General features: G+C 41.2%; 1 protein-coding gene across 1 annotated transcript in view; it reads right to left on the minus strand.

The window, feature by feature from the left end:
• The window catches only part of GNA14 (G protein subunit alpha 14), a 190,621-nt gene that overhangs the window by 63,842 nt on the left and 113,495 nt on the right, over positions 1 to 13,284 (minus strand). The window contains exon 2 of the mRNA XM_081506118.1: positions 7,940 to 8,124. Coding sequence (XP_081362244.1) covers positions 7,940 to 8,124 — 185 coding nt within the window. The remainder of the gene's footprint in view (positions 1 to 7,939; positions 8,125 to 13,284) is intronic.

A 13,284-nucleotide genomic window follows, 5' to 3' on the forward strand; every position in this document is an offset into this window, starting at 1 on the left:
CCTTTAAACAATTTGTTTCTGTTGATTAGTTACTGTGTCCCATTTGAGTCCCTGTCTGAATTTTTTAAAAAGCTTTTTAAAAAAAGAAAAAATTATTTGGCTGCACAGGAGTCTTAGTTGTGGCATGCAGGATCTTTACTTGAAGCACGTGGGATTCAGTTCCCCAACCAGGGACCAAACCTGGGCCCCCTGCGTTGGGAGCACAGAGTCCCAGCCACTGCAGTACCAGGGAAGTCCCTACAAAAAAAACCAACGCTTTTAACAGAGGACGCTTTCTAGAATGGTTTGCCTATGATAACACTGCAGTTTATTAACCAGTTAATAAAAATCTACCTCTAAATTCAATAAAACCAAGTAAACAGATGATTCTCTCGGCAGGACTCCAAAACAAACCTGAGGGTTAATTTACCTCTTGGCACGTGTTTATGGCATTCATTCACAGTGAAGAAACTGGGTGATGAGACATCTGTTACCTCTCTACCATCAGAAAATGAGTGTGGCTCTGTCGTGAAGAGAAAGCAAATTGTGAAGGACTTTGGATATAATAAGAATTTTTGTGGACAAACAATGAGGTCCTACTGTATAGCACAGGGAACTATATTCAATATCCTGTGATAAATCATAACGGAAAAGAATATGAGAAAGTACATATTTGTATAACTGAGCTACTTTGCTGTATTGCAGCAAAACACAACACAGTAAATCAACTATACTGCAATAAAATTTGAAAAAAAAGAATTTTACTAGCATCACCAATGATGATTCTAACTTTTGTCAAGGAGTTTTGAATTGTGAAAGTGTTCCACATGTTCCCCTTTGTATATTAAGATAGCAACAAAGTTGGGTGCAATTTAAAAGATGCAAAGAAAATGTTTCACATATATTAGATGGATGGATAGGTGTTCAAACAGCCTAATGGTCACACTAGTTCCTGGACTGTAACTTTGTGAGATTTTCCCTTTTCACTAGATTTTTAAAAGCATTTCTTTGCATGTGGTAGGTTCATAACTAGCCTTGAGGTTAGGGAAAAAATTAACATTTCAATGGTCCAGTCTATCTCATTACTCATCACTGACCTCAAACCTCCTTTATCTCCCAATGGGCAGTGGATGGTCGATTTACTTGTGATAATGATGAAGGAGAAAATCAGTTCTTTCTCATTTTTATCCTATTCTTTCTCATTTTCCAACTTATTATATTTCAAGCTGATTAAGCAATTTTCACACTAATGTCAACATTGATTAATCAGAGAACTATTGGGATAAATGGAAAAACTCCAGCCCAGGATTTTGGTGGAGGATTTGCTTTTGTTGTGACACTAGCTAGAATTCCAAGTTCTTAGTAAGGAGAAAAATGCACCACGCCATTTTTAATATCCAATAAGACATGGGAAGAAAGAGCCTGGGTTTAACATGTGCCAGAGAACCAGTGACCCTGGGCTACAGCCGAAGTCTGAATATTGGCCTCCCTATTCCCCAGAGACTCATGCATACTCTGACTTTTCAAACTGGATAAGGAAGTGGGACTGAAAAGTATATTTAAATAGATGTTATAAAAATTAGAAAACAAGGGGTCTTAATATACATCAAGCTCTGAGAAACTTTTCTATAAAGAGCCATGTAAACTGATCATTTTTACCTGACTGTGCTCAATTTCCTCACATGTGTCTTTAATAGACCCTTCTGGAAATTCAGCCTTGTTTTCTGAGAAAAGTTAGGCTGGAAGAGTTAGAAACAGACAGATATGAGACATGATCGGAGTTCCTTTTGGTATTAAAAAACATCTCCTGCAATTCTACCCCATAAATATCAGACTTTATTGCTTAAACGTGAAGTTGGATATTTGGTGTTTAAGTTTTATATACCTAGTGAACTGCCATCTCAATAAATAAAAATATCTATTAATGAGGAGTGAAAATATATAATTTGTATTATATAATATGTACATACATTGCATATACTTATATATAATCTATATATTATATATAATATATATATACTTCCTAATAAAATGTCTCTACAAAACAAAATTGTAAGGTATTTTTATTATAAAAAATATCTATACATTGTATATGTTATCAACATAACCTGCATCCCTGTGCCTTTTCTGAATAAAAAGAAATAACTTCCATGTAGCGACAATAGGAAAAGGAGGGTGAGAAGGCCCCGTAACGTGACTTCCAGAGAACAAGATGCAGCTCCTCCTTCTCCTGACCCCCACCCTACCCCTGGAAGCTCTCCGCATGATGCTGCGCTAGGCTCATGCAAGACTCAAATGAAACAAACACAGTCTGCCTGAATTCCAAAATGTCACCTGCAGATGCTGTCAAATTTACCATCACCTCATCTCACCGAAGCCCCCTCGGGACTGCCCAACTAAACAAACATCCTCAATGCTGGCCACACAATTTACCTTTGGATGGAGATTAATTAGGTCAGCCCATGGAAGAGATTACCAGAAGTCTCCCTCTCCTCTACAGAAAGACTGATAAGAAAGTAGAATCCAAACTGAATGCCTCCAGATAGTGATAAGATACATATAGAGTATCAGTGGTTCTCAAACTTGACTGCCTAACAAGAATCACCTGGGAGGTTTCTAAAAATCAATCCAAAAGCTCTGGCTGCATGCCAAGAATACTTAGCTCCAGCTCTGTGGTGGGTGGTACCTTGGGCAGCAATAGAAAAGCCTCCCAGGAGACGCTAATGTGCAGCCAGGGCTGAGGGCCATTGTTTTGCTTGTTCTTGATATACCTGGCAGTCAGAAGAGGGGACATTCTGTTCCAAGGGCCTGAAACTCAAGACACTATAGGAAACTGACAACAAAGAGGTCTGCTTACCTAAATGTAGAATCTGAAAAACTTGAAACAAAATTAGCAGAGACCTTGTGAGTCAATTAAACCCCCGAAATTCAGCCTTACAAGAGCTGTGGTTGGCTGGAGAGCCCAAGTCCCCTGCCTCAAGTGTGACTTGGAATTCAGCACAAGCTTCTGGTAAAAGACAAAGATGCTTTCTGAAAGGAATTTCAGGCTTCACGCTTCTAGAAAAACTGAATTCCAAATTAAGTTCTTGAGGCGAATGGCAGGCAAAATACTCCTCTTACTGTTCAATTACTAACTCTTTTTAAAGACGCTGTTTTTCTTTTTATGATGAGCCCTTGCAGTTAAATGTGTGTAAAGACCCTGATGCTGGGAAAGACTGAAGGCAGAAGAAGGGGGCAACAGAGGATGAGACGGTTGAATGATATCACTGAGTCAATGGACATGAGTTTGAGCAAACTCCAGGAGATGGTGAAGGACAGGGAAGCCTGGTGTGCTGCCCATGGGGTTGCAAAGAGCTGGACATAACTTATCGACTGAATAACAACAAGTTACATGCAAATATGATGTGACCCCAGTGTGGTGAAGAGCTCCTATAAGTGGGAGGGCAGGGAAGAAGCTGGGGTCAGCTACCAAAAGAATCTGTAGACCTTGTTCTTAAAACCAAGCATTTTTGAAAAGTCAGGCAGGGCTGTCCTTTGCTCTTGGGAAATTCTTATCTAAATCATCCAAGCAGATTCTGCAGAACCTTAAAAGGAGATAAGATTTCCTTCACCATACTACAGGCCTCGAGTAAGAATTTCTCAAATTGGAAACAGTATAAAGAGTTAACAAAAAAAAAAATGAAGCTTTTCCATGAAATCATCACCAGGCAACATAAGATATAAGCTAATTCAATGTTAGGAGTCCTGACACCGAGTAAACGCCTCTGTAAAATTTATTCAAGAAGTCATAAATTCTAATATGTGCTCATGACACTCTTGAGAGACATTCATAAAAATTAAGGCTTATCAACAGAGTGAGCAAATACATATGAATCATTTCTTTAGAAAAAAAGGCAGGCAATGTATAAGAAAATAATCTTCAAGGCTAAATCTTAATTGAGTAAACATATTGGTTAAAAACCAAATGCTACACTGAATTTCTGATTAATTTCTTCTCAAAAGCAGCCTGTCAAGTAACAAGCAAAGATTCTCAACAATCTGGCGGAGCAATAATCCTGCTAACATTTAAAATAAAACCCTCTCAAAGTGCTCTTAATCCTCCTCTACATATTTTTAAGAAAGTGTTTCTAGCTGTGAAAAAATCAAGTAGAAATAAATATTCAGCAACAAGAAGTGAGAGAAGGACTGAACAGAAAAGCTAATTAGTTTTGTTCATACTCATCTTAACTAGTCAATTGTTTTAAATGAAGCAATACTTTGTAAAGAAAATAGGTCATGTTTCTTCAGTAATTACTTAAACCCCTGGAACATTAACCATTTGATCATTTTATGACCTAAGAAGGGTACTTGGTTATAGTTTCACATTTGTGATTAGGACTAGTCCACAGAGGAAATCACTCAGAAAATAATAGAGAAGAAATTGATCAAAACTTCCAAGTGGAAGAGGTTCCACAGCTTCCCCTAGGACTGAGTCAGCAACTCCAGTCCATGGACTCCATCCACTCCTGGGCTGTTTTTGTTTGGCCCATGAGTTAAGAATAGTTTTCACATTTTGCAAACAGAGTTTATAAGCAAGCCTCACTCATTTTTATGCACCACTCATGCCTGGTTTTGTACAACAGCAGAGTTGAACAGCTGCAGCAGAGACTGTGTAGCCTTCAAAGCTGAAAATATTTCCTCTCTGGCCCTTTATAGAAAAAGTGTATAGACTCCTATCTGAGATCTACAAGGGAGCTATGAACAGAGCCCAGATTTGTAGGACCAATCCAGTGATTTTTTTCTGCTCAACATTTTGCCTCTCCTTGTTGGTCGCTCAGTCATGTCTAACTCTTTGCGACCTCATGGACCATGTAGCTTGCCAGGCTCCTCTGTCCATGGGATTCTCCAGGCAACAGTCTGGAGTGGATAGCCATTCCCTTCTCCAGGGAATCTTCCCGACCCAGGAATCAAACACAGGTATCCTGCATTGCAGGTGGATTCTTTACCATGTGAGCCCACCAAGGAAGCATCTCTTTAAGCCATTTCAATATGTGGTTCACCCCTGGCATATGTTTGAGAGATAAGAGGAAGTTGATGAAGCATGAATGCAGGTACTTGAAGTAGAAAGAAGGCATTGAGAATGGAGCCAGAGACAGCAAATGAGGAGGGGGACAGAGGTACAATTAATTCACTTCCTAGTTTCACAGGTGTGTGGAAGGAGAATTCTGCTCTAGGATGGACCACATCCAGAGTCTCATCATACCTGATATAGAGGATTTAAATGATGAGACTGGAGGCCTTCTGAATTGATATTAGATCAGATTTGAGGCTTAGAGTTCATGCTGTTTTGGGGGGTAAATCTTCGGGGGATATTAGAATGGAGTGAAAGTATTTTGCTAATGGACATGACACTCATGGGAGCAGGCAGAGGTCGGACCATACTGGGTTGAATAGTGTTGCCTTGAAATCCATGCAAATCCCAAATCTCAGAAAGTAACTTTATTGAGAAATAGAGTCTTTGCAGATATATCAAGCTATGATGAGGTCACACTGAATTAGGATGGGCTCTAATCCAATGACTGCTGTCCTCACGGGAAGAGGGAGAAATGGACACACAGTGGGGAATGCCCTGTGAGCACAGAGACACAGGGGAAGAACTCGACGTGAAGACAGAGTCAGGGGCTGGGTGGAGGCATCCACAAGCCAAAGGAGACCGCAAATTGTCAGCAACCCCCACAAGCCAGGCAAGCCGCATGGAACAGAGACTCCAGCTGGAACCAGGTCCTTGGTTTCAGACTTCGAGCCTCCAGAACTGGGAAGGAAGAAATCTGTCTCAAGCCACCCAGTTTGGGGTGCTTTGTTATGGCAGCTGGAGGAAACTATTGCAGATGAGTGCGGACATGGCCTTATGGAAAAGAATTCAGATCAAGAGAACAGAAGAAAGTGGTGGAATGTCAAGCCCTTTAAAACCTTTCTATTTGAGACACAAACTCAAAATACCTCTAGAAGACCTTGAGGGAAAACAAAACAAAAATCCAGAGACCTTGATTCCTAAATCTGATTGGGTTTTTACAAACACATGTTGCCAAGGTAAGCAGAACTGACTCATACTTGAGTCTTCTCTTCCCAACAGGCCTGTTTACAAACCCATTCCTAAATTTCAAGCTTTCCCCAGTCACCCCACTATGACTGGGAAACAAAATGCCTTTTTACCAAGGACGAAAGTAGATTAACTAAAATCACCACGAGGATGTTCCTGACCTATCTCTTCTCTGAAATAATCTTAAATTTCCACAGATGACCTAATTTTTAAAATTTCTTGTATAGGGTGATTTTTTTAAAAAATTGCACACATCCAAAAAGATATAATGAAAATTCAAAAAATTAAAATATGCATATAAAAAAACCCAAAAAGGTATAATGCACATATTCAAAGCCAACTTGTAAAGGAATCAGAGTTACTTGTAGAATTTCCCAATGGTTCATACACACCTCTCATATTACTTGGCACCAGATATTCTAAAGGTTAATTTTCACCACTACCACCACTCCCACCTGTCACACATGCACACACACACGCTTTTCAACATAACGCTGTTGAAGGCTGAAGCTGTAGGTAAGATATCATACATTCCTTCATTTCCTCAAGACTGCAAGGAAATGGTAATAAAGACACAAAGCTGTAGTCACACTATAAACATATGTCTAAAACTTGGTGCATGTTGAGTTTTCCCTATGTAATGCAGTCACTGAATGATAAAAAAAATTAGACTTACTGCTTTGAAACTCTGTATAATACACATAAACACAAATGCCACAAGCTCATGATAAAGCTGGAGAAGGCAATGGCACCCCACTCCAGTACTCTTGCTTGGAAAATCCCATGGACGGAGGAGCCTGGTAGGCTACAGTCCATGGGGTCGCTAAGAGTCAGACACGACTGAGCGACTTCACTTTCACTTTTCCCTTTCATGCACTGGAGAAGGAAATGGCAACCCACTCCAGTATTCTTGTCTGGAGAATCCTAGGGACGGCGGAGCCTGGTGGGCTGCTGTCTATGGGGTCGCACAGAGTCGGACACGACTGAAGCGACTTAGCAGCAGCAGCATGATAAAGCAGTTCCTGAGGTCCATATTTAAGCCACTATTCCAGCTTTGGAGCAGCTAAATTCTTTCTAATCAGTTCACAAGGGACTCATCTTGGAATTTTTCTCTTTATCATCATGTCGTGTTATAACTTGGTATGAATTATTTTACAGAAATTCTGTCATCTCGATTCTTAATGAGCTCATAGTATTTTCCCATGGATTTACATTCCTATACACCCTAGAAAATATTGTCTCCTTCTCCCACTTTCCTGTCTCATTATTCTCCTATAGTCGCAAACAGATATGGATTTTAAATAACCCACAGAGAGAGTAAAGCAAACGGCAACTTGATACCATTACTTTGGGCGAGTCCCTTGCTAGTCGAGACACAAGCATTACTCTTCCTAAATTATCAGTTAGCTCCTAAGAAGGGCTAGCTTCCAAAAGAAACAAACAAAACCCACTGACTTCTCTGAGTAGTCTGCAGGACATTAATGAAAATATTTCCTAAGACTAGGAATTCTTAAAAAGTTGTCCTTTGTAAACCCAAGACCACCATTGCTCAAAGCAAGAAAGTAACCAGGTATCTTAGCTGAAAGAGGAAATGTAAATATATGTCTTCCTTTTCTCAGCACCCCCCAAAAAAGGCACTGAAATGACTGCACACTAGGCAGCACCACACCACCACTGTGCTAGAGCTTCTGCAGAAATAAGACCGCAACACTGTTCCTAAATTCATCATACTCCTCTGGAGGAGCTCTACCCCAGAGTCTGAGCTCAAGAGCTTCTTCTGGCCTCTGATGCAAGCACTCAGTAAATCTTTCGGTTCAGAGGCTAACCAGAGGAGGAGAGCATGGCATTCACAAATGGCTCCAACCCTCTTAAGCACGTTACCTTATTCTGCTCACACACATACTGTATCCTCAGGGTGTCCATGGCTCTGATCATGGCTTGCATAGCAGTGAATATGTTTTGGTAAACCAGCTTCGTGAACCCCTTTCTGTCTTCATCGCTGTAACCAGACCCATGGATGATTCTCATCTGCTTGATAAAGGTGCTTTTGCCACTTTCACCAGTTCCTAATAAGACAAATCAAGTGAAAAATGCAGTCAGCAGACTTTAAAAGGAATGGAGTGAGAAAAAAGCACTGTGTGGCAGTGTTGGTCAATATCAGGATTAGTAAGTCGACATGGGGACTTGGAAAGGGACTGCTGAATACCTATGCAGTTTATGCTGCAAAGTAGTGCCATCCTAAACCCCAGGGCCTGTGCTTTAGAGGGCCACAAATATCACACACACACAATTTATTAAGGACACATAAGTGTCCATGTCACTTGGAGTAATCTTAAGCATCAGCTCTCATGACTAACACTGTTTAGGCCCCAGGGAATTGCTCCCCCACATCCCTTGCCCTAAGACCTTTGAAACAATTGGCCGCTGTGCCTGAAAGCCCCAAACATTTAAGGGTTTTCCTACTGCTAATCCCAGCCATAGCAGGGCTGGGGGTGTGCTTCAGAGGGCAGGGAGGGTTTGAGGAGCAGGAACACCTGGACAGGAGAAAAGGCTGACTTGCCAATTCCTTTCTTTCAGACACATGAGTACAATGGATCCTTGTACAATAAAGCACCTTCCCCAGTTGTACCAAAAGTCTATATTCCTCCCCCTCCTCATATTCCAATTTGCTGTTCAGGAGGCCCTCCAAACTCATGACACTTGTACATGGCAACCAAGGAGCATTTTACAACATCAAACCATTCCTATCACCATTAAATATGTATAGATGCCCAGACAACCTGTATGAAACATGATGCTGGGGCTTTACATTAATATTAGACTGAGATATTGCTTGGACAGAGAGAAAAAGTTGCAATATAAGTGGTAGATTTGAGTGATGGAATTAAAATACTTTCTGATAGTTTTTATGATAATTTATCTATGAGATCTTATCACCATGTTTGGAACATAATGTATTTATGGTTCATTTTCAAATTCAAGTATTGCTTTAAAGAAGGTGTTTTAAACAATTCAGGATGATATGACCTCAATAGGGCAAAGTTTCTTCAAACTGGAATTAATGAAAAATGATCTGAGAACTAAAATGACTCAAGAAAAGTTGGATATTTCAAATGGATGAATTGTAATATATTCAATATACCTGTTACAAAGAGTCATTTAATTCAGCATTTCTAGTAAAATATCATGAGTTATATGAAAATCTTAATTATAGTAATATAATTAATGATTTTACTATAAAAGCCAAAAATTATAAAATAGAAAATGACTGATTAATTATAAAATATTACTCATTCACATTTCATTGACCCCACAGAATATCCAGACAGTGTAGTTACAGTTAAATTCAATCATCTTTGATACTTTATTGACTATTAGTCACATTAAAAACCATAGTTGTTCATATCTTTTTTGACATTTGAGTTAAAGATATGTTTGTCGTGGTAAGAGGATTCAACATAATAATGGTTTCTTAGCTTGATTACTCCAGAGAAGGCACTGGCGACCCACTCCAGTACTCTTGCCTGGAAAATTCCATGAACAGAGGAGCCTGGTGGGCTGCAGTCCATGGGGTCACTAAGAGTCGGACACGACTGAGCGACTTCACTTTCACTATTCACTTTCATGCATTGGAGAAGGAAATGGCAACCCACTCCAGTGTTCTTGCCTGGAGAATCCCAGGGACAGGGGAGCCTGGTGGGCTGTCATCTATGGGGTCACACAGAGTCAAACATAACTGAAGCGACTTAGCAGCATCACCAGCAGCTTGATTACAGTCTATAACTATTTAGACTTATTGGGATGTGGGTCTTCATCTGTATTCTTGTCAGGGTCTTCTAAATATCAGGCCCTAGAGAAATATCTAGGGGACTTGTTCAATATTTCCATATGGATGACTGAGACAACTGAGTATTTGATAAGATCTTTCCTTGTAAGGAAAAAAAAATGTTCCTTCGGATTGATCTTTTCAAAGCACAAACCAGCTTTTCTGTCTCCCCATCCTCAGCTCAAGACCCTCAATGGGGTCCCTGTGGCTCAGGAAGAAAGACCAAACTCCTTACTGTGGCCAGTGAGGCTGTGGGGTCTGGCCCCTCCATGTTCACCAGCCTCTGTTCCCAACACATTTTCTCCACCCTCTGTGCTCCAGCCACACTGGCCTCCTTGAGGTAGCCTTGGTTCATGCTTTGCACATTCCTAGGATGGTCTTCCTTCATCTCTCTCATCTTTGCTCTTGGCCTGACTTCCCTGTTGCGCTCAAACCCCTGTACTCTAGGTTCTCAAGGGACCATGAACGTCTCATTGGAGCACCTGTTCCAGCTGCACTTTTGCCCATTAATGTCATTCTTCCTTTGACATGTCTCCCCTACTAACCTGTAAGTTTCATAAGCAGAGACAAGGGCCATGTTTGTTTTTATCATATTGTTTCCCCTTGGGCCAGGACACAACTGAGCAACTTTCACTTTCACTTTCCCCTTGGGCCAGGAATAATGCTATACACTTGGCACATGCTTGATAAGCTTTTATAAGATTGTGGTAAAATACACATAACAAAATTTACTATCTTCGCTATTTGTAGGTATGCAGTTTGAAAGTGTTAAGCATATTCACACTATTATGCAACCAATCTCCAGAACTCATTTCATCCTGCAGAACTGAAACTCATACCCATTAAACAATTCCCCATTCCCCCTCCCCCCAGCCCGTGGCAGCCACCTCTTTACTTTCTGTGTCTAGGAGTTTAACTACTCTGGGTACCTCATATGAGTGGGATGGATCACACAGCATTTGTCTTTTGGTGACTGGCTTATTTTACTTAGAATACCCTCAACGGGACTTCCCTGACGGCTCAGCAGTAAAAAATCTGCCTCCAATGCAGGAGATGCTGGTTTGACCCCTGGGTCACCAAGCTCTCCTGGAGGAGGAAATGGCAACCTACTGTAATATTCTTGTCTGGAAAATCCCATGGACAGAGGAGCCAGGCAGTCTACAGTCCATGGGGTCACAAAGAGTTGGACACGACTGAATTTGCACATATGTACAGCACCCTCAAAGTTCATTCTTGAGATAGCATTTCCTTCCTTTTGAAAGCTTGAATTATATTCTAGTATTTCTGAATACATGATAGTGATAAAGGAATTCACACAGTCTCGGCCACCCGCACTATCTACAAATAGGAAAATAGATGGCTCATCCTTTCTCAACCACCCAGGGTGCTATGTGGGTAGCAGTGACATCAACCATGGCAGGAACAACCATGAAAGTGGCCAAGCAGGAGCCTTATCCTGATCCTCTGTGACCCTCTTCTGTTACTCCCCTAGTCCCCACAATGGTGAATATTAGAGTCACGATATTAAATATTAAAGCCCGGTACTTTGCACACACTCTGTCCTTTGATCTTCACAACCATCCTACAATGTATGAATTATTACCATCACCTCTATTATACAGATGAGAAACCTGGGGCTCATTCTGTTTAGTAACCCCTGCAAATGCACAGGATCAGCAAGAGAGAGAGAGGGGATGTACCCAATCAGACTCTAAGGACAAAGCTTACTGTCAGAAAAGAATGTCAGGGTCACAGACTTAGTCATGCTGGTCTAATGAGGACAAATGTGAAGTTCACAGCCACACTGAACCCTAAGCCCAGGCAGATCCACCATCCTGCAGGCGCACACTGCTGCTGGGGCCCAAGGAAGAGCCTCCTGACAGGTGTGTATCCTCAAGAGCAGTCTTAACAAACAGTGAAGCAAAATGCTTGTTGCTTCCCTTCCACCTCCAGAGGTGGCAAAGGTGGGTGCTGTCTTCTCACATCAGAGATGAGGAAACTGGCTGTGAGTCACCCAACAGGGCAGAGCTGATGCAAATGCAGAGCTGTGGCTAGAAACCAGATTGTCAATGCCTCAGCCTTGGAAAGTGAAAGTCACTCAGTCATATCTGACTCTTTGTGACCCCATGGACTATACAGTCCATGGAATTTTCCAGGCCAGAATATTGGAGTGGATAGCCATTCCCTTCTCCAGGGGATCTTCCCACCCCTCTGAAGGAACTGTCTTTCACTTCATCCCTGGTAAAGCATCTGCCTACAATGTGGGAGACCCGGGTTCAATCTCTGGGTCAGAAAGATCTCCTGGAGAAGGAAATGGCAACCCACTCCAGTATTCTTGCCTGGAAAATCCCAAGGATGGAGAAACCTGGTAGGCTACAGTCCATGGGGTCACAAAGAGTTGGACACGACTTCACTGTCGCTTTCACTTTCATCCCTTCAAGAGTTAGTCTTGCCCTGTATAAACTCTCAAAGTGCCTGTGGACATCCCAGTGGGGCACAGCCCCTGACTGCTCATTTGCAGATAGGTTATTGTTACACTTTTAGTCCAGGAAGGGTAGGGCTTGGGAGTCACTCATTTGGGAACCACAATCATGGTCCCTGCTATATAGTCAGCTCTTAAAACATGGTTAAATGGATAGAACAAACACGAGAAGTCCTCCACAGGTCTTATATCATGGACAACTGAAGAGAGTTGAGATATGAATTGTCTAAATACAGTTGTGATGAGACCAGTTTCATGATGGCTCTCGGCTGTCGAGGCCCCATATGATAACTGAGGACCTGAGGGAAGACCCTGCACTGTCAGAGCTTGGTCCCAAGTCCTGGATTGGATTAGGTCTCCACTCTTGCAGAATCTTGGGGTCCCTGTATCTCCTCCATCTATGATGCTGCCATGCTTGCTTCTACTCCACCCTGGCAAAGTTGACTTCAGGTCTAGCACTACTTTATCCCAAGCAAAGATTAACACTTCCATGTTCTATATACCACAAAGCTGACATGAACAGAGAAATTATGTAACTCTCACATAGCAAGCTGTGATTTGGGCACTCTTAAGTCAGAAAAATCACTCAACTCACCCCAAAGTTCTACACCAAAGTAGAGAAACTTGAGTTATAAAGGCCATTCACTTATAAAAGGTTAAAGCCAAACCTGTCACCAGCCCCAAAAACAGAAAAATTTTTTAAAAGTCATTGATCTTGCTTTTGGACACAGAACATTTTGAAAAGAAAAGGTTAAAAATGATTTTAAAGATTAATAAAAAGATGACATAAATTTATTTGATCAGTACCAATATTTTAAAATAGTCTTCAATTCTACATTGTGGTTATTTGAAGAATTAAAAAACAAACATGGGGCGAAAAAGGATAGGTTAAAGGCAAAGAGGAGACATTGAAAGACA

This window comes from Giraffa tippelskirchi, chromosome 1 (genome assembly GCF_054371585.1).
Source record: "Giraffa tippelskirchi isolate mGirTip1 chromosome 1, T2T-mGirTip1v1.2.pri, whole genome shotgun sequence".
Lineage (NCBI taxonomy): Eukaryota > Metazoa > Chordata > Mammalia > Artiodactyla > Giraffidae > Giraffa > Giraffa tippelskirchi.